General features: G+C 47.9%; 2 protein-coding genes across 4 annotated transcripts; one reads left to right on the top strand and one right to left on the bottom strand.

Moving 5' to 3' along the window:
- The first annotated feature begins 2,012 nt into the window (after positions 1-2,012).
- hpgd (15-hydroxyprostaglandin dehydrogenase) lies at positions 2,013-9,439 on the top strand. Of its 3 annotated transcripts, none has more exons than XM_080463835.1 (8): positions 2,013-2,232; positions 2,495-2,670; positions 3,875-3,998; positions 4,473-4,579; positions 5,300-5,396; positions 7,542-7,618; positions 7,687-7,850; positions 8,104-9,439. In XM_080463835.1, the coding sequence occupies exons 2-8, from the start codon at positions 2,578-2,580 to the stop codon at positions 8,225-8,227; spliced, it is 786 nt and encodes a 261-aa protein (XP_080319961.1). In that variant the 5' UTR covers positions 2,013-2,232; positions 2,495-2,577; the 3' UTR covers positions 8,228-9,439. The 3 variants fall into 3 exon arrangements, with proteins under 3 accessions (XP_080319961.1, XP_080319960.1, XP_080319962.1); XM_080463834.1 differs by having other exon boundaries at positions 2,087-2,394; XM_080463836.1 differs by lacking the exon at positions 2,013-2,232 and having other exon boundaries at positions 2,288-2,670; positions 5,300-5,392.
- On the bottom strand, positions 9,434-26,773 carry wdr17 (WD repeat domain 17). Its single transcript, XM_080463795.1, has 32 exons — positions 26,652-26,773; positions 22,696-22,824; positions 22,267-22,450; positions 21,786-22,016; positions 21,351-21,461; positions 21,102-21,242; positions 20,901-21,023; positions 20,318-20,505; positions 20,006-20,174; positions 19,368-19,459; positions 19,119-19,201; positions 18,879-18,965; positions 18,606-18,770; positions 18,096-18,211; positions 17,681-17,767; positions 17,338-17,487; positions 17,107-17,237; positions 16,856-16,981; positions 16,238-16,393; positions 16,038-16,102; positions 15,528-15,660; positions 15,292-15,380; positions 14,490-14,589; positions 14,244-14,383; positions 13,726-13,837; positions 13,258-13,399; positions 12,756-12,858; positions 12,534-12,635; positions 10,735-10,833; positions 10,380-10,444; positions 10,195-10,292; positions 9,434-9,800 (listed from the first exon to the last, which is right to left on the bottom strand). The coding sequence occupies exons 2-32, from the start codon at positions 22,816-22,818 to the stop codon at positions 9,681-9,683; spliced, it is 3,831 nt and encodes a 1,276-aa protein (XP_080319921.1). The 5' UTR covers positions 22,819-22,824; positions 26,652-26,773; the 3' UTR covers positions 9,434-9,680.
- Between the last annotated feature and the right edge of the window lie 940 nt (positions 26,774-27,713).

The following is a 27,713-nucleotide window of genomic DNA, read 5'->3' on the forward strand; positions in this document are numbered from 1 at the left end:
TGGGTGTAATTTAAAAGCAAACAAGTCAGAAAGTTAAGACGGGAACGTGAGAAGGAGTTCATCACTCTGAAACAACTGCACAAGAATGTTTCTCAAAACAGAGAGACCTGAAATAATCTCATTCAAACACTGAGGATCTACAGAAATCTCTGAAATCACCACACAGCTTCAGGAAGCTATCGTCTGACGCCATTTTATAAAACTAACAGAATCTTTACTACATGAGAAACAGTAGATTACCTGCTGTCACATTCAGGAAAACAATGAAAGAAGCCGTTTTTAACAACAGAATAAAAGACAAGACGTAGAAAGTAAAAGATTCAGGATGTTGCAGTCGGGTTTGTTACTTGATGTAGATTTCAGGAGGAGTTCAGGAGGCTGTGCTCTTCAATCGAAGTTTATTGGAGCTCTATTGATCTGAAGACGTGCTGCAGATGTTTCAGGGCAGCCCTCGCTATCCTGCAGTTTTAAATTTCGTCTTAGAGGCAATGACCCACATCTTCATCCACAGACACACTATTACCTGCAGCCAACTCTCCAGGAGGTGGCGCTGTAGCGAGCTCCTCCTAGCCCTTCCGGCCTTCGCCTTAGTTATCGAACAGGACAAATAAACTGTAAGGAAATAAGACAAAAGATAAAACTAACTAAAACTACTAGAATGGAAAGCTGAGGACTTCTGATTGCCATCGTCTGTGAATGCTCCTCCAGGAAGCCCCATGATGGAGCCCTGTGGAACGCCACATCACATTCTAACTTTCTCAGTGTTTGGTTGTCTTCACCTTGAGCAGGAAGGTTGGATGCAGGTCAGAGGCAGGTGGCGGCACCTCATTGGCTCGGAATGAAGGAAGGATGTCTGATAAGGAGGTCAGAGGCTCCTGGGAAGGAAAAGGAGGGACGTTCCTGGAGCTGAATGTAATCTGTCATTATTCCATCAAACCAAAACTCATCCTCTGCACGTGGGGGTATTTTTAGGGATCTCACATGGAAAGCAGCTGCACAGCTTCAAATCCCAACGTTTCTCTTCCTTCTAGCACCAAAACTCTTTACGGTGTAAAATCATCCATGCCTGTGGTTCCCAGCCTGTTTACGACCTGCAGGGAGCAACAGAAGCCACAGGGGGTCCCAGGACTTCTGTTCACACAAGCCTCAGGCCCTGTTTATACGACAACGTTTACGGTGCCAACAACCTAATCCGCTAAAAAAAAGGAGTGCGTTTCCACTGCAGCAGCGGACACGGAGACAACGATGTAGTTAGTATGCCGGGCCACTGGAGGGCGCTGTTGCTTGATTTTGTAATGAAACTACACAGAAGTGTGCAGAGAACAATACGCTAATAAACGTGAAGAAAATGGAGAGAACCTGACATCTGCATGAACTGATGACGCATCGGATGCTATCAGGGGTGAGTCTCAACTATTAAACTTCTGATATGGACGATAAAACTAGAATATGGACCGCGAGTCGTACCCCTACGTGGCCGCCATGTTTGTTTACAACTGGATGAGCAGGAGGGAGGGGGGAGATGTGCATGCGCAGTAACAGGCTCTGTAGCCTCCATCAGTCTCCGCAGGAGGGATTTGCGCCGTGAAAGAATCTTTCTACCTTGTGAACCGGATTAAAAACTTTGCGGATACAGTGGATCAGAACACTGGTGCCGTGTAAACGGACCCCCCAAAAGTGAAGAAAGTTGTGCAGATACACTCGAATTCGTTGTCGTGTAAACAGGGTTTGCAGCAATGTAACTGCCGCTCACAGCTGCAGTGCTGCCACCTGCTGGTCAGTTGTGGGCTTTGTCACTGGTCTGATAAAAACAGTGCGACCCCCAGTGGACACAGGAGGAACAGCAGCAATTTTTTTGTGAAATCTGTGATCAATGTTCACTTAGTGATTCTATGTGATGACACTGGATGTTGTTTGTGCTTCACAGGCCTCGTGTTTGACGGCTCTGTCTGCCAATGAGCACAAACCGGTATTTTGGGATGTGTGGTGAACAGTTAGCAGCCGTCGGCTCTCCAAGACGAGCAACATGCAGAGACCTGACAGTCGTGCTGCCGGCACTCTGCTCTGCAGGTCGAGTAGAAACATCACATCAGCAGCGAGAAGGAGCAGCAAGGAGGAGCAGCAAGGAGGAGCAGCGGTGGAGAGGCGGAGCTGCCAGGCTGCTTAAAGAAACTGCCGTCAAAACTTTTCTTTTGTTTCTTTACTGCAGTGAAAAAAACAACAAGAGCTCAGGTGTGTCTCCTGGGGGGGCGTGGCCAGGGGGGGGGCGGGGCAGGACCACAGAGCTACACCAAACCTGTAATTGCTACCCTACAGAGTTTACTTAACACTCCCCTCCTCCCTCCCTCCCTCCCTCCCTCTGACACACATGCAGTGTTTGTATAGACTGATAAGGTGAGTGAGAGAGAGAGAGAGAGAGAGAGAGAGAGGAGGGGGAAAAGATCTCAGTTAAACATTGCAGAAACAGAAGAGTGAAAGGAACTTGTGACTGCAGAAGAAGGAGCAACAAGAGCAGAAAGAGGAGCAACACGAGCAGAAAGGAGCAGAAAGAGGAAGTGCGGAGGGGAGGAGGACGTCATGTCTCTAGTGGGGAAGGTGGCTCTGGTGACGGGCGGCGCTCAGGGCATCGGGCGAGCTGTGGTCCACTCTCTGCTGCAGAACTCTGCTAAGGTCAGTCCAAGGGGGTAAAGGTCAATGTGAGTAAGGTTTGTGGAGGGGCATCCCCCCCCCCCCCCCCCCCCCTCACCCCCGTTCATCTGAAACCTTCCAGTTGCTTTCTGTTTGGAGATTCTTCACCTCTGAAACACAAACAGAGGTTTCCAGGTGCTTTTTCTGAAGAATCAGCCTGTAATATTTCATTAGACAACAGGGGGGCGCCTTGTGTTATTCCAGTGGCTGCTGTGTCCTGAGAGGAAGCAGAAGCTGCAGGTTGTGGTCCTGAGGATGACGAGAATCATGAAGCAGTTCCACCATTTAAAATTTGTTCGCACAGTCTGAGGTTGGAACCTCCTTTCATCGCTGTGTCGTCAAGTTGGTCCTACGAATCCAGTGATCGGTCAGAAAAAGCTTCATGCTGCTTCCAGGTGACAGCGCTGACATTACCTGAGATAGCATGAACTGAGAGGGTGAGGGTGAGGAGGAGGAGGAGGAGGAGGAGGAGCGACTCCTCTGCTCCTTCAAGCTGCTGAACATGAAAAGGTTTGAGGTTTGTGTCCCTCAAGAACCTGTGACATAATGCAAGAAGGAGTCAAATGTTGGGCTTTCTGTCATTAAATAAAAAAACATGACGACAGTGAGGAGGGTTGTCCACGCCACAACGCCGTCTCATAGTCGATTTAGTCCGATCAGCCACACGACGTGGCGCTTTAGCAGCCCAAAAACAGTTTTTTTTGTTTTGTTTTTAAGGGTTTCCAGAGTAAAATGCTGGCTCAAAACGATGATGTCATTCATGACCTCACTTAACAACATGGCGGGCTACCTGCTGCAGGTGGAGCTGCAGAAGCTACTGATGCTCGTCTCTTTAATAAGCTGAAATGTTGGATTCCTCCCATACGAGGAGGAGCAGGAGTATTCTCCAGGTCTCCTGCTCAGTTTTTGGTGTATTTGGTGAGTTTCAGCGCCGCCTAAAGGCCTGGCATATTTACTACATCGTTTTGAGCCGTGTTCATAGTGACGTGGCTGGAATTTACTTTTAAGAATGCCGGAGAAAGAAAAGATCATCTTGGCTCATGTGGACAGGACCTGAGACCACAGCTTCCTCTCTATACAGTCACCACAGCTTCCTCTCTGTACAGTCACCACAGCTTCCTCTCTATACAGTCACCACAGCTTCCTCTGTGCTCTTCATAGACAGCGGCTCTCTGCCTCCCTGCAGGTGGCGGTAGTGGACCTGAACACGGTCTGTGGAGAGGAGTGCAAAGCACAGCTGGATGCAGAGTTTGGAGCAGGAAAGTGTTTGTTCCTGCAGTGCGACGTGTCGGATGGAGCCGCGCTCACAGGTAACGATGAAGGACAACCGACTCACCTGAGACAAAGACGATTCATCCTGCCATTCCTTCTCATAGCAGAGGTCAAACCAATCAGGGTTTGAGAGAGAGAGAGAGAGAGAGAGAGAGAGAGAGAGATCTGGCTCACAGGAAGCAGATTATCTTGTTTGCATTAAAAACAGAAATGAGATTGTCTGGGAAACACCTGTTGGTGTAAAAACTGTTTGTGTCCCACAGCTGTAAGGTCAGGGAGGAGTCAGGTTACACAGGTGTGTGGTCCTAGTTGGGGGTAGTTACCCGTGTGGCCCTCACAAAGTGGGACAGACAAGAATGTGTGTGTAGCGATGCATATTAGAGGACACGTCATATTGTGTATTGTGTGTGTGTGTGTGTGTGTGTGTGTGTGTGTGTGTGTGTGTGTGTGTGTGTGTGTGTGTGTGTGTGTGTGTGTGTGTGTGTGTGTGTGTGTGTGTGTGTCTGAAACAGAGACCTTCCAGAGGACTGTGGATGAGTTTGGGCGCCTGGACATCGTTATCAACAACGCCGGCATCAACAATGAGAAGCACTGGGAGAAAACCATCCAGGTCAACCTGGTGAGATCATTCTATCTTCTGGTCCATCTAGCAGAGTGTGAGTGAAGGAGGTTCACCTGAGAGATGAGCAGTCCACTAACACACAGGCTGACCTCCAGCAAACATCTCATTGTGAGGGGACACTGATTATCACTTCAACAGTAGACTGTCAGCGCCCCCTGCGGAACCAACTTGGCAGTAAAATAACACCAGTAGGACTCTGCCGTGCTCTCAGTGAGCGTCACACTGCCCCCTGCTGGTGAAACATAACATTTATGCTCTGTTCACGCTGGTCTTGATGCTCAATTTCGATTTATGACTGTAATTCAATATTTCTGCGTGATCATTCACGTTATATTTTAAAGGCGACCTCTACCAGGCTGCCTTATGAACGTGATCGGACCCAACTTTTTCAGGCCCCAGAGTGCAGAAGATGCCGTTATTGGAAGTGAATATGGACGCCACGCCGGTCAACACCAGGAGCCTTCAGTTCTGTTCCTGTGGGCCGCCACGGCCGCAATGCCACTTCCCACCACTTGGGGCAGTGAAGAGTCAGTTTAGTTCAGTTGTTGAAGTCATTCAAATAAGCAGCACGAGATGAAGCACGAGCTATCTGTGTGTGTGTGTGTGTGTGTGTGTGTGTGTGTGTGTGTGTGTGTGTGTGTGTGTGTGTGTGTGTGTGTGTGTGTGTGTGTGTGTGTGTGTGTGTGACATCACCTCATGGATTAAATGTGTCCTCAGACTTCAGTGATCAAAGGAACGTACCTCGCTCTGGAACACATGAGCAAAGAACACGGCAAAGAAGGAGGAACCATCATCAATGTGTCCTCTATGGCAGGTATCACACACACACACACACACACACACACACACACACACACACACACACACACACACACACACACACACACACACACACACACACACACACACACACACACACACACACACACACACACACACACACATACTCTGAGAGACACAAACATGACCGTCCACTTTGGATGGTGGAAGGAAGACCTGCTTTTCATTTTTCGTGTGTGTGTGTGGGTTTTTTTTTAACTCAAATGCCTGCATCTGGATCAGTGTGTGACTCATGGAAAAAAGTGAAATGCTCCAAAATATTTACACACACACGCACACACACGCACACGCATCCACACTCCATGAAGTTTCATTGTGACTCAGACAGTTTGAACTAAACTGAATATTCACTGAGTTGTGAAGCAGCACAGCAACACTGCAGTTACTCATTATGTGCCTTTTCAAAAAGTTACACATTTACTATGAGTAACTTGTATTGTTGTGTAACAATATCTCAGTACAGTTGTTATGTCTTCTTTTGTTGGGGCTGAACACATTCAGATTGAGTTGGAGGAGCTTAACGTCCAACCTGTTGACTGCCAGAATTAGAGGTCTGTTGTTGATAGACTAAAGTCCTGTTTACTGAAGGAGGAGCTTCATTCATCCTCAACTAACCTCCTGACATGAAACATGTCCCAGTGTAGCTGTGTGTAGCTGTGTGTAGTTGTGCTGTGTGTAGCTGTGTGTTTGTCTATAGCAGGATGTTGTTGTTTTCAGCAGTTGAAGCCCCTGCAGACATCTGGTGATCATTTTTCACTTATCGCAGCTCTGACAGTGTGTGTGTGTGTGTGTGTGTGTGTGTGTGTGTGTGTGTGTGTGTGTGTGTGTGTGTGTGTGTGTGTGTGTGTGTGTGTGTGTGTGTGTGTGTGTGTGTGTGTGTGTGTGTGTGTGTGTGTGTGTGTGTGTGTGTGTGTGTGTGTGTGTGTGTGTGTGTGTGTGTGGCGTGTCTTAGCACGGTCAGTTGACAGTTTTGGGGAAAGGAATGTGAGTGAAGACTGATAATTCAAACTAAAGAATCGAGTTTATGTCATGAAGGAGCACAGAGAGAGAGAGTACTTTACTAGGTTCCTTTAGTTCAGCACTCAGTGTGTACTACCTGATAAAGTTCTCTTTACTTCCTGTAATTTCTGGTTGTTCCCTGTACTTCTTGTAGTTTCAGGTTGTTCTCTGTACTTCCTGTAGTTTCCAGTTGTTCCCTGTACTTCTTGTAGTTTCCAATTGTTCCCTGCATTTTCCAGTTATTCCCTGTACTTCCTGTAGTCCCCCACCTAGGATGGGAACTGGTTGCAGGGGGTCTACCAGGTTAAGTGGGATTCGAACTGTAGTTCGGTTTTAGAAGATGTGAAAATCACTTGACAGGAAGTGGACCATTTTCCATTTGTTCCCTGTACCTCCTGTATTTTCCAGTTGTTCTATGTACTTCCTGTAGTTTCCAGTTGTTCCCTTTACCTCTTGTAGTTTCCAGTTGTTCCCTGTACTTTTTGTAGTTTCCAGTTGTTCCCTGTACCTCCTGTAGTTTCCAGTTGTTCCCTGTACTTCTTGTAGTTTCCATTTGTTCCCTGTACCTCCTGTATTTTCCAGTTGTTCTATGTACTTCCTGTAGTTTCCATTTGTTCCCTGTACCTCCTGTATTTTCCAGTTGTTCTATGTACTTCCTGTAGTTTCTAGTTGTTCCCTTTACATCTTGTAGTTTCCAGTTGTTCCCTGTACCTCCTGTAGTTTCCAGTTATTCCCTGTACCTGTTGTAGTTTCCAGTTGTTCCCTGCATTTTCCAGTTATTCCCTGTACTTCCTGTAGTTTCCAGTTGTTCCCTGCATTTTCCAGTTATTCCCTGTACTTCCTGTAGTCCCCCACCTAGGATGGGAACTGGTTGCAGGGGATCTACCAGGTTAAGTGGGATTCGAACTGTAGTTCGGTTTTAGAAGATGTGAAAATCACTTGACAGGAAGTGGACCAGCGTGAATACCCATCAGCCACCTGGGCCTAAGAGAACCAGGGCAAAGAGAAATATCTGAAGTGTTTCCGTTACCGTGGAAGCAGGCCTTCCTATCAGAGTGTGTTCATACCCTACAAACGTACAGTACCTGTGGTAACGCTCCTCGTCTGCTTCCTGTTTCAGCCTTCCTGCACTCGCCTCATCAGCCCGTTTACACCGCCACCAAACACGGAGTCATCGGCTTCTCGCGAGCAATGGCGGTGAGACTCACACTCACTTCACTCTGAGAGTCTGGAGGTTCTGCAGCTCACCGCCAGGTTTTTTGCAGGACGCCTCGGCTCTGGGCGGCTACGGCGTGCGCATCAACGTGCTGTGTCCAGCGTTTGTGGACACGCCGCTGCTGCACTCGGTGGAACAGGAAGACAACATGGGAAAGTTCGTCAAGTTCAAAGACGACTTCAAACGCAGCATGAGCAAGTTTGGAGTTTTACAGTGAGTTCACCCCGATAAAACCCGGTAAAGTACTGCCGATAACCCGGAACAAGAAAATCCACCTGGTAGCTGAGAGTAGATTCCATCACATTGAAGACAAACTCCTTCACCAAGTCCATAGATAAGGAGTTAGGAGGGACAATTTGGACGTACCTCAGGAGACTGTTGTCCCGGTGCAACAAAGATCTTCTTCCCACGTTGTGGGTTGGAACTGCTGACAATGTTAACGAGCTGCGTGTGTGTTGGTCTGCAGGCCGTCGCTCATCGCCGAGGGGATGATGAGGCTGATCATGGACGCTACGTTCCACGGCGCCGTGATGAAGATCACCTGCTCCAAGGGAATCCACTTCCACACCTATGAGCCCATGTCTGCCTGACCCCCGACGCCCGCAGTCCCCAACCGACCCTGAAGTGACCTATGGCTGACCTCCACCCACCCTACGGGCAGCAGGAAGGAGGCGGAGCCTGCGGGGTGAATGATATAAACCAGCCTTTCACAGCTGGTTCATATCGTTTCTTATAATAATTAGTATTGACAAGTGTAACTGGATGGACTGTTTCAATACATGAAGAGAATACGGGAGATATTTATTGATGATTCCATTTTAAAAAATTTGTACTTATATTACAGTAAATGTGTTGGAAGTTGTGGTGTGACGTGTTTTCTTGTGGTTTTTCTTCCAAACACTCGGAGCTGCTCCAGTGTGTGAAATGTGAGTAACCACACTCCTGTGCACCAGGTGGCAGTGTGGAGTCAAGCAGATAAAATTAGGAATTTGAAGACGTGCTCTACTTCTGTCTCTTCACAACGTTTGGCAGCCAAGTAACTGATTACTGGTATAAAATGTTTACTAACACAGGCACTAGTTACCAGTTACCTGCAGACTTGTGAAGCAAGTAACTCCACTACTTTCTACACAAGGAAGCAACGGTTGCCATTATTTTACTGTAGCTTGTACAACACTGTGATGGAGGAACTTTAACGTTGAGATGTTGTGTCTGCAGAGCTTCAGCAGGAAGAGCTGATCTTCACTCAGTCATAAATCTATTTTATTTATCAAATGTGTCGAGGTTTGTTAATGTTTATAAATGTTTAGATATGATCATATTTATTAATGGCTGAAAATCTAAGAGCTTAAAAAACAAACGCTGTTTCATTTTGCAATTCTTTTTTTGAGAAATACTTTGAAAGATGAATTGATGTGTTGTTTCAAAATATACCTGATATACCTTTTGTTTTCCCCAAACTCAGACTAACTGTCATTTCCAGTAAACCAGTAACAAAACACTTTCATTTTCTAAAAGGGATTAATGAAGCTTCTGCTTCTATTTGTTTACAAGTATGTTAATAAAAGAGTCTTAATAAGTGCTCTCTGTTCACCACTAGGGGGCTCTCTCACTCTAAAGTAAGGCAATATTGTTGTACTGTGATTTACAAAAGCACCGTATTTAAATGAAGTTAGAATTGGCTGAAAATGAAGAATGATTAAGAGCCCCATCTAAAAAAGTTTACCACCAGTGGCCACTGAAGGCTGCTGTGTAGTTGTTGTTCTTGGCCTGTAGATTAAATATCTCCCCGGATAAGCAGTAGATTCTTTTTTTATTTTTTTTATTTCAGAGTGTTTTTACAGTTGGTTTCTCGGTGTATTTACATGCCCATAGTGTGAGAAGCCCAGCAGGTGTCCCACCTTCATGATGACGGATGAATTTGGTAGCTACATTCTCAACACGGAACACGCTACGCTAACCAACATCAACAGCTATGGTGGGAAATTCCGATGGCCACGGAAGTTCGGAGCGAAGACGACGTACAGCCGTCTTCCTCCCGCGCTAGAAGGGGTTGATGCGGAGTCCCGTTCCCAGCGGGGAGAAGGGGTTGACTTTAGCCCACATCAGGGCATCGTTGAGCGAGATGGCAGATTTACTGTCCTCCAGCAGGAACACTGGACCCTGAGGACCACCACACACACACACACACACACACACACACACACACACACACACACACACACACACACACACACACACACACACACACACACACACACACACACACACACACACACACACAGAGAGAGAGTCAGTGGAAGAGGTTGAGCTACTCTGCTCACACTTCATATCACACACTGACTGAAACATTTATTCTCAAACGTCTCGATTCTTTACTGTGGTTTGATGTTTGTTGGTGTTTTTCTGAGTCTAAAAAAATAGAATGTTAAATAAACGAGTTTATAGACGATCAGGACGTTAGAGCATCTTCACCCAGTCTGCTGGGTGAACACACACACACACACACACACACACACACACACACACACACACACACACACACACACACACACACCTGTATCCTTTGCCCGGTGAAACAAGACAGCTGCAGGTCAGAGTGACTCGGCAGGTTGGAGCCCGTTACGTAGTCGACCCCGTGAAGAACAAACACATCTGAGAGTGAAAAACCAGAAAACATCAAGCGTGAAAAGTCTTTTACATTATGGACTCTGCTGCCCCCTGCTGGTTACAGTTTTTTACCGTTTGTGCCCTGGATCCTCTTCTGCAGACGGTTGAACTCTTCTCTCTGACTGTCTGATGGAGGTCTGTAGGACAGGGACAGACACACACACACACACACACACACACACACACACACACACACACACACACACACACACACACACACACACACACACACACACACACACACACACACACTCTCTCTTAAATTAAAATTCTTTCCTTGTGAAACAATTTGGTGAAAATTTGGAATGGTGTGTGTGTGTGTGTGTGTGTGTGTGTGTGTGTGTGTGTGTGTGTGTGTGTGTGTGTGTGTGTGTGTGTGTGTGTGTGTGTGTGTGTGTGTGTGTGTGTGTGTGTGTGTGTGTCCTACATGTTGCTGCTCTGCGTGCACGCCCTCCAGGCGTCCAGCTCCACAGAAAGCTGCTCGATCTTCAGAGGAACAGACACCTCCCTCCTCTTTAGCAGCTGACTGAAACACACACACACACACACACACACACACACACACACACACAAAGATGCTATCGGACTTGCAATAAGTGAAAAATGATCACCAGATGTCTGCAGGAGCTTCAACTGCCCAACACAACAACACACAGCTCCACACAACTACAAACAGCCACAGCCTGTTGAACCTGTAATTTAAGCATTTTATTGGGAAAAAAAGCAGCAGTGACTCCATTTGAAAATGGACCCAGTGGTCCCTGGATGCATGTAGCACAGGATTGTGGTGCAATTTGCTGAAAACAATTTGATTTGAATTTTTAGGAAATGTTTTAAAAATTCCCCTACACAGCAATACATGTCATTATCAAAAATATTGACATTGATGCTCGCGTCAATATGGGCCAGTATAGTGTACACAATTAAAAAGAAAAGAGAACATAACCCACCAAATTTAAAATGAAAAAACATTTGTACATATATATGCCACACTTTTCCATATGCACCAGGTGTTTATGTAAACAGGGCAGGAATTTCACTGCAGGACTGCTTTTTTTTTTTTGTTTGTTTGTTTTTTAAGAAAAATATAGTTTTAAACGAGAGAGAGAGAGAAGGCAGGTGAATTACAGTAGAAATACACAAACACTGAGGGTTTTATCTCTGTTGATAAAGTATTTGCTGATTGTGATTCGGAGGAGGAAGATTTCCTCCGCAGGTCGGAGTTACGTGATGCACCTGAACGCATCACCCAGGTTTGTTGGCATGAAGCTCATTAACCATAGAAATCCATAAATTAGCCTCATTCTTTGAGCCGCTGGGGTCAAAGCGTGTGAAAATAGTCTCAGCTTTTATTCTGGAAATAATGTAAAGTTCCAGTACAGCCGTACGTCCCGGTACGCTGAGGGGTAAAATTTCAAATTTAAAAGTGGCGGTACTGCAAACTAGTGGATTCCTGCACACTTAAAACACTGATTAAACGCGATGTCACACATGTCACACATGATGTCACACAAAATTGGAAGGAAAGATCAGAACAACAAACTGCTGATGTTAGTAGTCGCTGGGAGGACGAGTCAGGAGGAGGTGGGAGGAGGAGGAGTCAGGAGGAATCAGGAGGAGTCAGGAGGAGGTGAGAGGAGGACGAGTCAGGAGGAATCAGGAGGAGTCAGGAGGAGGTGAGAGGAGGAGGTGGGAGGAGTCAGGAGGAGGTGGGAGGAGGACGAGTCAGGAGGAGTCAGGAGGAGGTGAGAGGAGGAGGTGTGAGGAGTCAGGAGGAGTCAGGAGGAGGAGTCAGGAGGAGGACTCAGGAGGAGGACTCAGGAGGAGTCAGGAGGAAGTGGGAGGAGGAGAAGTCAGGAGGAGTCAGGAGGAGGTGTCAGGAGGAGGAGTCAGGAGGAGGTAGGAGGAGTCAGGAGGAGTCTGGAGGAGGTGGGAGGAGGAGGAGTCCGGAGGAGGACTCAGGAGGAGGTGGGAGGAGGAGTTGGGCTTTTATGTGATCAGCGTACAATATGATAAGATAATGGTCATGGCTCTGTGTGATGGGGGTGATCACTGGTACTGCTGACGTGCTGCTGTGCTTCACAGTGATTGGCTGATGGGCGGGGTCACTGAGGCTTACTCCAGTAAAACGTACGTACACACACACACACACACACACACACACACACACACACACACACACACACACACACACACACACACACACACACACACACATGTCTCTACCTGGTGTATTCATAGAGAGCAGGCACAATGCTGGAGTATTGTCTTCTGATGGCCAGCAGCCCTCCGATGTAACCGCACAGGATCAAGAGCTCGCTGCGAACTCTATACACACACACACACACACACACACACACACACACACACACACACACACACACACACACAGATTAACATCACAGTCAGTGTGCGTTCTGTTGGGAGGAGACGTTCAGTGGTTCGTACTCAGTGAACGAGGCCGTGATGAGCTGGTCTGTCCGAATGTAGCTCATCAGGTCAAGAACCGGCTGGACGCCATCCACTGTCCAATCAGAGCCAGCCAGCTGCTCTGTGGAGGGAACATCACAAATCCAGTCACTGAGCAGGGAGCACACATGTAATAGATTACTCTGTGGGAGCGTGTCTCACAGCTCAGAGTTTGTTGTGTCTGTCATCATGAATCAATTGATTTATAACGATGAGGTCATGTGATCTCTGTCAAAAACACAAGAAGTTTCAGCTGTGATGAGCCGTTAAAGGATGAAGGAATAAAAGACGGTTTCAGGCTGTTATAGGAAACAATCACACAGCTCTTTTTTTCTGCGTTGGTTTTTTTTTTCCTCAGATCTACTGTGACATGTGTCATGGATCAGACGTTCACATACATAACCTGGAATAGACAAAGACCCAGAACCATACAGACCTCTAACCAACAGCCCCCCCACCCCCACCCCCCTACCCCCGATACCTTTGACTTGCTGGATCCCGAGGATCAGAGCCTGTTGGGGCTCAGAACTCAGCAGGTGAAACTTCACAGCAGCAAACAGATCGCCTTCACTGAGGGCAGCTTCAGCTAGACAACCACAGTCCTCCAGGGAGGGAAGCTCACACTGACACACACACACACACACACACACACACACACACACACACACACACACACACACACACACACACACACTTCATGTGACCCAAAGTGCATTTATGTGTAATATACATAAAATATTTGTGTCACTTAAATAATTTGAAAAAAGACTGTCACGTTTCAGTGTTTCGGTGTTGTGGTGTTTCAGTGTTGTGGTGTTCAGTGTTGTGGTGTTTCAGTGTTGTGGTGTTTCAGTGTTGTGGTGTTTCAGTGTTGTGGTGTTTAGTGTTGTGGTGTTTAGTGTGCTGAGTTTAGATGTTTGCGCTCCACCACACAGTAACAGCGACTCACCCGCCGGTGCAACTGGTCGACTTCAGCTGCACTTCCTGGATAAAACGCACACAGCTTGGCCAACAAGACGTGATTATCAGGAATCATCTGCAGCAGGTCGGCTGACAGCTCCCTGAACATAACACACACACACACACACACACACACACACACACACACACACACACACACACACACACACACACACACACACAGTGGTTAACAGACACACACAGTTAGACTCTGATTGGAGAATCTTTTCCCACAATCTGTCTATCCTATGATTCCTCTCATCCTGTCCTCTGACCCCACCCGAACAACAGGAAGTCTCCTCCTCCTCCTCCTCCTCCTCCTCCTCCTCTCAGTTCTGCAAAAGTTCCTTCCTGGTCAAATTAAGCGTCTCCTTCTTGTTCGTGGGGAATTTGGTATATTTCTTTTCTCTCTAAGTGCCTTGAAAGGACTGTTGTTCTTGGCGCTATATAAATAAAGTTGAATTGAACTGAACACTGACTCTACCCTATGTGAGGGTGTGTTCGTACCACGTAGACGTCGCCATGTATTTCCTGGCCAGCAGTTCCAAGCAGTAAGCTGTGCTCTGATTGGCTGCTTCGCCTAGGACGATGCCCACGCAGCCGGCCAGCTCCAGCTCGTTCCCTCGGATCAGACTGGACATGGCGAGCTGCACACACACACACACACACACACACACACACACACACACACACACACAGTTCAGCCGGACTGCTCTCTACACACACCTGACAGCGACATGCTGCACATTGTACCTGCACATCGTCCACAGCAAGGTGGCAGCAGGCCGCCAGGACTGAACATCCATCCTGAAAGTACCACTCAGCCAGATCCTGACAGACCGACCGCAGGAGGCTGCAGGAGGAGGAGGAGTAGCAGGAGGAGGAGGAGGAGAAGAATTAAAGTTCTGTAATGCTTGTTCAGTGGTAGTTGATTTTTCATTAGCTGGAGCAGTTTTCAGCTAATGCAAACAGTCACGTAAGAAGTTCATTGCTTTTTATTCGTCGGAGGTAAAAACAAGTGATCCCGCTATTAGCTTTAGCGTTAGTCAAAGCTACTCTCTCCAATAAAGAGCTCTGTTGCTGTTTGACTAAACTCCTGTTTACTGGAGGCGGAGCCTCATTAATCCTAAACTAACTCAGTCGTCCTGACAGCAACATGAAGCGATGCAGCTTTAGCATGTATCCACTGTCGCTATGATGAGCTTTAGCATGTATCCACTGTCACTATGATGAGCTTTAGCATGTATCCACTGTCGCTATGATGAGCTTTAGCATGTATCCACTGTCGCTATGATGAGCTTTAGCATGTATCCACTGTCGCTGGAATGAGCTTTAACATGTATCCACTGTCGCTATGATGAGCTTTAGCATGCTTACATAGAAGCTTTGAAACAAAGATTCATTCACTCCCTTCCTGAGCACTCTCATTATCAGTTTGTTTCAAGAAGAGGAGTCACCCCGATCATAGAGCATCTTCCTTCTAATGACGAACATCAGGAGAGAAGCAATCAGACTGACAGTTGAGCTGATGTGTGTCAGTGTGATGGTGTGTAACCTGTGGTATTGTTGTCTGTTGTCCACATCGTTCATGGTGTGGTTGACAGAGGAGGTCTGAGGAGCGCGGATGTTTCCTTCACAAGCTCCCTGAAAGTTTGAATTCTCTGTTACTGTCTTGTTTATTTATTTGTTTCATCTGTGACACCATCTCACCCCCTCATCTCCCACCACCACCACCATGCCCCCTCACACCACCCCCTCGCCCCAGTCATGCCCCCTCCTGGCCCCTCCTACCTGTGCTATCAGCACAGCCTCCAGCAGTTGGCCCCGCCCCGTGAAGAACGTCACCAGCTTCTTGATGTCTCCTGTGGCGATGCAGTAAGGGATGGCGTCGTCATTATCCTCCGCCATGAGCTGGTCAGCTCTCCTACAACACACACACACACACACACACACACACACACACACACACACACACACACACACACACACACACACACACACACACACACACACACACACACACACACACACACACACACACTCATCAGATCTGTGAGTGTGTGTGTGTGTGTGTGTGTGTGTGTGTTATACCTGTACCAGCTGCTCTAAGAGGTGTTTTAATGTATTATCAAATTCTTTAAAACAAATTTGGAATAAAAAACATCAGATTTGCAAATTTCTCCTTGTTTCTGAACAGTGTCCCAGGTATTTAGGTATTTTGGCACAGGCATTGTATTGAACCAGTGTAGTGCAGTGACTGGATAAGAGTAGTTGGTTACAGGTGAAGAGTAGTGAGTTTACCGCTGCATGAGTTTCTTCCAGTACTTCATGGAGACTCCGGGAGCCACAGACAGAGCCTTCTCCCACTGGAAACACACAGTGAAGTACAACCAACCTGCAAACACCACTTTGACCTTTGACCTGCTTCAAACGCTTCATTCACACACAGAGTTAGTTCTGAAGCTGAAAACTCTCCTGGGGGCAGACACACACACACGCACCTGTCCCAGCTCCACCATCAGCTCACAGTAGCGTTGAGTCTGTCCCAGTCTCAGGTGAATATCTGCTGCTTCCTTCAGTTGCTCCTCTTTGCTCGGAGCTCCGATTCCACCTCCAAACTTAGACATCTTGACGATGGTCAGCTCCTGAGCTTCAGACTGACACACACACATCAGCCTCAGTGAGTCACAGCCCACACACACACACACACACACACACACACACACACACACACACACACACACACACACACCGCTCCGCACATAGAGACTAAATCATTCCGTCAATGAATGAGCTTCATCTCTGACAATCACTCTACACCTCTGTGGAGTTTTCTTGTGTAGGAGTTGTGTAGTTGTGTAGTACTCCGACAGCGCCTTGCATGGCCGCAGCCTCAATTGGTGTGTGAATGTGTGTGTGAATGGATGAATGTGATTAACGTTGGAAAGCGCTGTGGGGCTGCTGACGCAGTTGAAAGAAAGCACAATATAGGTGAAGTCCATTTTCCATTTAACTAGTTGCATAGTAGTTTTGTAGTTGTGCAGCAGTTGTTTAGTACTAGATGTGTAGTAGTTGTGTAGTACTAGGTGTGTAGTAGTTGTGTAGTTGCAGGGGCTCACAGTTTTGAACTTGAGCAGGTGCTTCATGTGCATCACTCCTTTGCTGTAACTGTTGGGCAGCAGCGAGTCATCCTGACCGTTAATCACTGAAACCAAATCCCACAGATTGCTGCTGCCCCCTGGAGGCTGGGAGGAGCACACACACACACACAAAGACGAACACAAACAAACACAAGTTAATTTAGCAAGTATTAATGTGGATTACTTGTGAATTACTCTTGGATTACTCCTTGGATTAGTTACTGTCTTACTGAGAAGCACTCGGAGAACCAGCGGAGCTTCTTCCCACGGACGTCCAGACTCAGCTTGTCCAGCTCCTGCTTCACATCTCGAGAAACTTTCCCGCAGAGCAGCGGCGGAGAGCCAGGAACCATCGCCATGTCTAAAGACAGAGGCGGCAGTTTGAAGCGGGACAGGATGAGGCGGGACAGGATGAGGCGGGACAGGAAGTGGCGGGGACGAGAACAGGAAGTGAAACTCACCTGTGTTCCCAATGACCTTCTCCCACGGCCGCTCTGTCAGCACATTGAGCAACAGCGGGGAGATGAGCGGCGTCAGAGACCACAGACGCACCGTGCTGTCTCTGCTGCAGCTCGCCATGGTGAACGGGCGCTGAGGGTGGCATGTCAGGCCTGCACACAGGACACACACAATACACACATGACACACTCATCAAACACACACGACACACACATGACATACAAAAAACACACGACACACACAATACACACATGATACACACATCAAAAACACAATACACACATACAACACATATGATACACACATAAAACACACGTGATACACACACGTCAGTCATTGTCTCACCGTAAACGTCGGCCCCGTGGTCAAACACTGTGTCCAAACATGTGCCGTCTCTGGTATCCCACACACGGATCGTATAATCCCAAGAACCTGTCAAATATCACACACACACACACACACACACACACACACACACACACACACACACACACACACACACACACACACACACACACACACACACACACACACACAATCATTTTTTAAATCCTCCATGTTTCAGACTTTCAATGCAACAAAAGTTCAAACTGTACTGTTGGTGTAATAACACTTCTGTCCACTGGGTGGCAGCACTGTGTCACTTTCTACCATATAAGGAGCGGGTAGTGCAGGAGTGCCGGTTTATTTAACGGTGGAACTGGAGGGTACAATGTTCCAGTGAGCAGAGCAGAGGATCGTGTCAGTAAAGTGTTTTCACCTGATATGAGGAGGTACGGCACCTCAGTGTTCCACATTAGACCTCGAACAGGAGCCGTGTGACCACTCAACACGTTGATACAAGCATCCTGTGTGTAGTCCCAGATACGGACAGTCCTGCACACACACACACACACACACACACACACACACACACACACACACACAGGTGAACAAGCTGCTGTTTGTCACTTTTTAGAATTTACTAGCCGTTCTCCCACAAAGTGAACATTCTATACCGCTAAATACGGCATCCTCTGCGTACGTAGGAGGCTCATCTACACAAACAGACACTGAGTGAACCTGTACCACGAGGCGCTGACAGGTTCACTCCCTGCTCTTCTCTCTGTGTCGTTACATCGGCATAGCATCCCCTAGTGGTCAGACATGTAAACTACTTTGTAAAGTGTTCCTGTGTACGAGGATCATCGTGAGGAACAACGCGGGAACCTTTCAAAAAACAGGAATGAGAACGTAGACGGTCGAGGCTGAGCTGAACATCACCACTCACCCGTCGTCGGACCCGGAGCACAGGATCCCTTCTCTGAGCGGAGACCAGCGGACGTGGAACACCTTGGCCAGGTGTCCAGTGAAGACCTTGAGAGGCTGGTCTGAGCTGGTGGCCAGGTAGTAAACACGCACATTCTTGTCCTCACAGCCGGTGGCAATCATGTCCCTGCAGAGACCAGGAACATGTGAAACACTCCTGCTATCGGTACAACGGCCTGAACGATTCAATCTGAGAATCCAGACATGAAGTCGCAGCCTGTGTGCGATTCCTTACTTGTTGTTTTGGCTCCAGTCGCACCCGAACACGGCAGCAGGGTGTTTGTACTTGTGGAGGATTTTCCCGTCGATGGTTCGGATGATGCTGCGCTCAGGAACACAACACACACACACACACACACACACACACACACACACACACACACACACACACACACACACACACACACACACACACACACGAGTGAGTCGGCACCACAAACACAAGGATCGTCACGGCGGCTCACAGCCGTCCTACCAGAATCCGTCTCCACTGCAGGTGGCGATCCTCTTGGAGTCCTTGTGGCTCCAGGAGATGCAGAAGATCCCGTTCTTGCCGTGCTGGAGGGAGACGGAGCAGAATGAAACACACCGAGGAGCACAGGGGGCGACAGCTTGTGTTTTTCAAGGGGTCACCACAGTGACCTCCAGGGTCACACAACTGATCCATCAGTCACATTTGTAACGTGAGCTTCAGGTGTCGCGGGAACAACTGAAGATCAGTCACCTCATTAAAGCGAGTGATGATCTTTCCCTTCCTCACGTCCCAGATAAACGCTCCGTTCCGAGACGTTGCCCCGGCGATACAGTTCAGATCTCCTTCAGGAAAACACCAAAACACCGGAGTCAGCCGCCTCAACGCGAGTGCTTTCACCGATTCAGTCCAGGACATTAACGCTAATTGATGTAAACGAGACGTAGAGACGTTGCCATAGAAGTGGAGGAGCACTGCGATGCACAAATCAGAACCCCTCAGAGGAACCGATATTGATTTACTATGAGAGCAAGAAGCACTGGAAACACTTCTGTCTCTTCTTCTGATGTTTGACCTGTGAGTCGTTTGCTGTGACTCCTGGAGGAACATGAATACTTTCAGGAAATATAAACTCAGCCAAGTTTGTACTTCAGTGATTTGTAGTATTCCTACTATTCCAGATATTCACAGTACTCTTGGTGTAAAGTGTGTGTTCAGCCTAAGTATGAATGAAACGTCCAGTGGAAGTAGAGAAATGAGTCCTTCTCTATGATAATGTGTGTGTGTTGTGCTGAATGTTCCTAATACAGCGGACGGAGGACACACACTCCAACATTGAACGGAATATTTCAGATAAAATACTTCAAACTGCTTTCATGAGAAAGACTTACCTGGGGCCCAGGACAATGAATAAACTACTCCCTCGTTGCCGGGCGACGTGGAAACAGCCGTGAGAGTGTTGGTGTCCCAGATTTTAATAGTTCCATCAAAGCTGGCTGTGGCGAGCAAGTTTGGATCGTCCGGCTTAAATTTACAGTCAAAAATGGTTTCTACATGACCCTGAAACACACACACACACACACACACACACACACACACACACACACACACACACACACACACACACACACACACACACACACACACATGTTCCTGTGGTCTTTCATGTATCAGCGTCTCTGAATGTCTCTGTGTGACGTTACCAGGTCTCGCAGGAACTCCCACTTCTTGGCGCCCATGTCGTAGAGGCCAACGCCCCCGTCCATGAAGCAGCAGACGGCGTGGCCCGGCGGCAGGGAGAAGGAGCGGTTCTGGGACAGCGTCGGAGGAGGGACGGCCTCGCTGGTGGAGCTGGTGTGTTGGCTTTTACTGGGAGAGCTGGAAGTCTGTGCTTCAGAACCAGAGCACAAGTCAGAGCTGCAGGCTCCGCCCCCAGAGGGGAAAATTGGCATTCTCCTCCATCTACCTTCGTCAGTCCTTTCTCTGATTTATTCTGTCCTGCTTTAGCCGGTACACTCTCTTTCTCAGACAGCATACACTGTTGTCCTGGAGAAAATACTATTTATGAACTGAAAGTATTGACAACACAGTCTCTCTCACTTGGAGTCGAACAGAGAAACTTGCTCTGTACCAACGTGAACTAATTGAACTGGACAAATTAAATATATTTGGTTATTGACTTTATAAAGTGTTTTGTTCTTTAATGCTTAACTTTCATCTTGGGTTTCTAGAACGTGACACATTTCTCCTCCTCTCCTCCTCCTCTCATTCTCCTCCTCTACCTACCTTTCTTGGCGAGAGGTGAGTTGAAGACATGCAGAGCATGAAATCCGGTTTTCTTCAGTTTGAAACTGTCCAACGGAGTCGAACGAGACACATTCCAAACCCTCAAAACCCCGACTTGTGAGTCTAAACACACACACACATTATGAATGAATGAGATGGTGATGAACGTGTGATTACCTCTGGTGATGAACGTGTGATTACCTCCGGTGATGAAGGTGCCCGGGGCGGAGGGAACCCAGGCCAGACACTGAACAGAAGCTGCAGCTGAAGGGAAGCAGAAGGAGGTGATACAGGCCAGAGCTTCACTGTCCACCAGCCGGATCCCATTATGGAGGTTTGACACTGTCAGAAAGACATAAAGTCACAGTTACCTCTTACTTTTAAAGTAACTAGTTACTCTCCTGCTGTATGATGGTGGTGTTGCGGAGTGCGTTTTGTCTGGATGCTGACCCAGCAGGTAGTCTGCCGACAGAGGGTCCCACTCCAGGGCGCTGATGGGGTCTTCCTCGTCCGTCCCCTCTAGCGACTCTGGACGCAGCACGTGTTTCTGACTCTTGCTGCCTGAAGGCAGCAGCACAATGTCTGTGATGGACCGCAGCAATCCAACAGCATCCAACAGCATCCAACAGCATCCAACAGCATCCAACAGCATCCAACAGCATCCAACAGCATCCAACAGCATCCAACAGCAGCACATTGAAATGTTAGATTCACATGTCAATACTTTAACCAAACGGTTTGACACAGAGAGACTCCTCTGCACGGCTCCAGTGAAACTCAGACGCTGCATGAAGGTGGAGGAGGAAGGTAGAGGATGAAGGTAGAGGATGAAGGTAGAGCATGAAGATGGAGGATGAAGATGGAGGATGACGAGAGGTTTCTTACCTGGCTGGAAGACAGACAGGCTTCCGTCCGTGTGTCCGAACACCAGTTTGCCCCTCTTGGAGGGATGCCATCTGAACAGGCAGATGTCGGACAGGAAGGAGTGGGCCTCCTTGTGCACAGTGACTCCAGGCTCCGCCCCCCGGAACGCCCACAGGTACAAGGGGCCGCGCTGCGACACGAAGGCCACGCCCTCCGTCGAGTTCCAGCACCAGCTGACCGACACCGGGACGCCTGAGGAGACGCACAATGAGCTTCCTGTCCTCCTCCTGTTCTCCCCCTATTCACCTCCTGTCCTCCTCCTGTCCTCCTTCTTGTTCTCATCCTGTTCTCCTCCTGTTCTCCTCCTGTCCTCCTTCTTGTTCTCCTCCTGTTCTCCTCCTGTTCCGCCTCTCCTGTTCTCCTCCAGTCCTCCCCCTGTCTTCTTCCTGTCCTCCTGCTCCTCCTCCTGTACCTCTGTTCTCCTGCTCCTCCTGCTCCTCACCTTTAGTGTTGTCCAGCCGTGCCACGGCCTTCTTCTCGGCGACATTCCACACAATGAGCAGATTGTCTGCGGAGGCCGAGGCGAAGAGGTCGCAATGATCTGGACTCCAACTGAAGGCTGTGATGGTTTTCTTATGCTCAGACATGATGGAGCTCAACTTGAACTCATTGTACTGCTGGTCCAACTGCAGAGGAGGAGCAGGGGGAGGACAGGAGGAGGACAGGAGGAAGAGCAGGGGGAGGACAGGAGGAGGACAGGAGGAGGACAGGAGGAAGACAGGAGGAGGAGCAGGGGGAGGACAGGAGGAGGATGAGGGGCGGAAGAGACAAAGTTAATTCATGTCACACACACACACACACACACACACACACACACACACACACACACACACACACACACACACACACACACACACACACACACACACACCTGGTAGATGTATATAGCCAAAGTAGCACAGTAGGCGAATCGATCTCCGCTGGCTGCACACACATCTTTGTTCCATGGTTGACATCCTGCCGCCAGCAGACCAACCTGCTTCACTCTGGCCATCCTCACCTGCACGCAGAAAACACACACACACACACACACACACACACACACACACACACACACACACACACACACACACACACACACACACACACACACACACACGCATTAACCACAGTTGTGTGTGTTTCAGTTTTCTGCTGGGGGAACACCCTCCACCGGCTGGTTACCTATGGAGGCGTCCCCGATGCCGCCTCAGTTGTCGGAGACACTCGCCGACACTAAGGAAAGTAAACAGAGGAAATACCCCGAGAGCCTGGCAGAGCAGGGATGCAAAATGGTTCAACTGAATACATTTCAGAATCAATTTTAACACCTTAAAATTTACCATACAAAACGGATGAGAGAGGCACCTCATGGAGGAGATCAAAAGAGATCTGCATCTGTTGCCATGGAGACGCTCCCTGCTAAGCGTTTCACACAGTGATGTAGCCACCAGACAGGCTAGTTAGCATTGATATGAGCTAATAGCTATCATGCTCGCCATGCTAAGTCGCGTGGCCGTTTTAGTTCTGTCAAGTGAACAACAGTGAAAATGTTTGTCGACAAACTAAAAAAAGAAAGTTTCTCAAATCATGACTTCACCACACTGATACGTCTGACTTGTTTATGCTAATAGCGTCAAGGCTAACTGTTTTAGCCTGGAGGCTAATTATTTACCATCTACTTTGCTCCAGACTAAAACCTCAGACAGAAACAGGACGGAGCTTCTGTGTTCATAACTGTGTAATTTGGTTTGTTCCAAGACGCTTACTGAGGTGTGTCAACCAGAGTAATACCGCTGAGGACCTGCGGGGGCAGACATAGCTTCTTTAATACCCTACACTGCCCTCTACTGGATGATTTGACAAGTACATTTGAAACACACCTACTAATCTATGTGCCTAAACAGATCATCAATGCTGCCTGATTCCACTTATCGTCTCCAGACTCCGTTTGAGACTCGATTCCCTGTAGCTTTATTTTATTTATTTCTACCAGCTGATGTGTCGCCTGCAGCCACTGACAGCAGTCAGGTGGATCTACAGGTTGGACATAAGATGATTACAGGAAGGATTGGATTAATCTGTCCTCTGATTGGCTCAGACTGCCGCTGAGCTGCAGTAGATCAGTACCAGCACTCTGGAAGACGAGTAACAGAGTAACAGAGTAACAGAGTACAGTTACTCCTCCAGGCAATGCTGGAGTTGTACTCTGCTAGATACTGCAGACACAAAGTGGGAGAAGATTCCAGTAACTGTAACTGAATGACTGGTTTCACGGCAGTAACTATGGCAGCGTGCAGAGAGCAGAGAGACGTAGCTCCTGTTTCACTGCGGATTCTTCTGAAGGCAGACGGCTGATTGTTGGTCTGAATCGCAGAGCGGCGAGGTGACGGAGCGAGGCGTCCCCTTCAAAGCACCTGTTAGCCTGTTAGCTCGTCCTGTCAGGTGCAAATGGGCTGATTTACATTCACATCTGTCCTGCAGCCGAAATCCTGGACTCACTAATGATCAGCTGCACCGAAACGTGTGAAACTCTGACGGAGGAAGGGCTGCCGCTGAGGCAAATCTGTTTCCTGCTTCTCTTATCGTCCTTCTTTGCTCTTTGCAAACTCAAACACATAAAAGAAGACACTCGCTTCCTCTTTTCAATATGAAGGGAATGAGGCATCGCTTGTGTCCCTGTTTGACCTGCAGGAGGCGCCATCACACACACGCAAACACACACAGAATGAATGGCTGCTTCTGCAGTTAAATTTTGTGTGTGTGTGTGTGTGTGATGTGTGCAGCAGGTTCCAGATCCACCGATGAAGAGGAGCAGGTGAAGAGGAGCAGATGAAGAGGAGCAGTGCTGATGAGGTAGAGAGTCTTGCTCATGGACCCACAGCAGTTATGTGTCAGCTATGGGATTGAAACCTGTGACCTTCTCTAACTTGTATTCCTCCAATCTGCCATGAACAGGTGAGGCTCTGCTGGGATTTGAACCAAGGATCTTCTGTTCACCAGAAAACACTGAGCACCAGTGTGGGGTTGACCTCATGACCTTTTGGTCTCTCGCACCACACTCGGACCGGGGACTGAACTAGACCATGATGACTAGACGTGACTAGAGGACAGTGAAGACTAGATGTGACTAGAGGACAATGAAGACTAGAGGACAGTGGTGACTAGAGGTGACTAGAGGACAGTGATGACTAGAGGTGACTAGAGGACAGTGATGACTAGAGGACAGTGATGACTAGAGGTGACTAGAGGACAGTGATGACTAGAGGTGAGTAGAGGACAGTGATGACTAGAGGTGACTAGAGGACAGTGATGACTAGAGGACAGTGATGACTAGAGGTAACTAGAGGACAATGAAGACTAGAGGACAGTGATGACTAGAGGTGAGTAGAGGACAGTGATGACCAGGGGTGACTAGAGGATAGTGCTGACTAGAGGTAACTAGAGGACAGTGAAGACTAGAGGACAGTGCTGACTAGAGGTAACTAGAGGACAATGAAGACTAAAGGACAGTGATGACTAGAGGTGACTAGAGAACAGTGAAGACCAAAGGACAGTGGAGACTATAGGTGACTAGAGGATAGTGAAGACTAGAGGACAGTGAAGACTAGAGGACAGTGATGACTAGAGAACAGCGAAGACTAAAGGACAGCGAAGACTAGAGGTGACTAGCGGACGGTGAGAAACCTGTTCCATTCCAGCTGAGCTTCAGTGAAGTTTTCCTTCCTACAAAGATCCACTAAATAAAACCGATCATGTCTGTAACGGATTATTCTCCCACTGAGCAAGACGTCCATAGACGTCCATAGACTTCCAAGACACGTCCGTCTGTCCACACCATAATCTGGTGGTCTATTTGACACTAGAACTAGGTGACACATGACACATAAAAATGATGGACATCTAAGACAGCCAGAATCAATAGAAAGGTCACAAGCTGTCTGTCCAACTGCCTGTAGAATTATTGATTTGTCTAAAATAACAAGGGAAGCATGTGAAGTTCAATGGACAACGTCTGAGTTAAGACCATTGTTTGCTTTGGTCACAAGACATTGAACTTTTAAATTCTCCACGGAGAAACTCGCCACTTTGATAACCTCTCATCTTGTAAATACAACTATGTACATGAGTAAATATTTTGGCGCACCGGTTGGCAGTCTCGCTTTAGAGACTGAAGATTGTGGGACGGAAGGTGTGTGTGTGTGTGTGTGTGTGTGTGTGTGTGTGTGTGTGTGTGTGTGTGTGTGTGTGTGTGTGTGTGTGTGTGTGTGTGTGTGTGTGTGTGTGTGTGTGTGTCCTGTGATAGAATGATAACCTGTCCTCATTCTTTTTAAACGTATTTTCATTGACGTCCAGACTAGACGTCTAAAAACCTTTAATTCTGGTTCACGTCTCCTGGACGTATAGACACGATGACGTGTTTGGGACTTTTCGCTCAGTGGACTTCTTCTAATCTTCAGACTGAATTTGCATGGAAGCTGCAGGTCTGGACCGCCGCTCAGGGAGAACATGAATCCTCCACTCAGACCGGCTGCGTGTCATTAGAACACACCTGAACGCAGTGGCACCGGGACCCAACGTTCGATTCACGTTTCGCCGTTTTCTGGACGTGATGATCGAGGACAAGCCGCCTCCCGCACGCTGAGACGCGGGGGTGATGGAATGAAGCGCCTCTCACACGGTTTGACTCCGTCTGCCGTTTTGTTTTGATTCCTAAATATTTGGGGGATCAACAGGTTTCACTAATCCGCGTGTACGCGACGGGCACGCGCGCGGCTCTCCGGGGCTCGCGCGCCGGACACACCTGCGCTCCCACGGCCTCCGTGATTCCCTGCCGCTCGCACTCACCTGCCCGGACGTTCCGGTGCTCGGTGTCCGGTCAGTCGGTGCAGCTCATGTGAGCGTTGCCTCCCGCCGCGGACAGGCTCGTGCAGGGCGGACAGCTCCAGGTGCTGAAAACGCTCGTGCGCTGCGTCCTGCATAAGGAGGGCGGTGACGGAGGCTGTGATTGGTGGAGAGGGGAGGGAGGCTGGGTCGTGATTGGCTGAGCGGAGTGTCGCTATGAGCTGAACATGACGTGTGACTATATTACAGCTCTTGCGCGTGCGCAGGACTGATTAACACGCTAAATCACATCTTTACCTCAGTACGTTATGTGTTACTTTTAATGATGAATCTGTCACTTCCTGTACGATTTAAAGGAATATCTGTCGATAAACTTGACAGAGGGAGCTTTTCGCAGTAAATTATGAAATATTTTATTGAAATAAAACAAAATGTGTAAAAGACGATGTGAGCCTATCAGCGAGACACTTTATGACCATAAACATGAAGAACTTTGCTTAGTCCAGATCTAAAAACATGGAAATAGTAGAAGTCCTACTTTCTTTTGCCTCCATCCATCCAGCCATCATCCATCATTCATCCATCCAACATCAATCACCCACCCATCAATTGTCCATCCATCCATCCATCCATCCATCCATTCATTCTCACCATCAGGTCCATGAATTTGGTGACTGTGACACTTTATTCCAGTTCCTGTACCTTCGTAGACGACTTCCTGTACCTTCGTAGACGACTTCCTGTACCTTTGAAGGAACACCTCTTGCATCTTTCCATGTGGCTTTGTATTCCTTTTTTTTTTTCCCTTTACTCATTGATTTCTCTTATATACTGTACATTTCAACACTCTTTGGTGGCTGCTCTATAATCTCCTCTGTTGTTTGAAGAATAAAACACTTTGTAATCCATTTCTTGGAAATGTTTAGACCAATTCCTGGAAACATGCACACCACTTCCTGTACCTCGAGTCAATTCAGTCTCCTCAATATAGTGTCACATACGACACAGTCATCTCAAGATGCTTCAATAAAGAAAAACCGTCCTGTCTCTTTGTACACCACTTCA

The sequence above is a fragment of the Lipophrys pholis genome (assembly GCF_963383615.2).
Source record: "Lipophrys pholis genome assembly, chromosome: 5".
Taxonomy (NCBI): Eukaryota; Metazoa; Chordata; class Actinopteri; order Blenniiformes; family Blenniidae; genus Lipophrys; species Lipophrys pholis.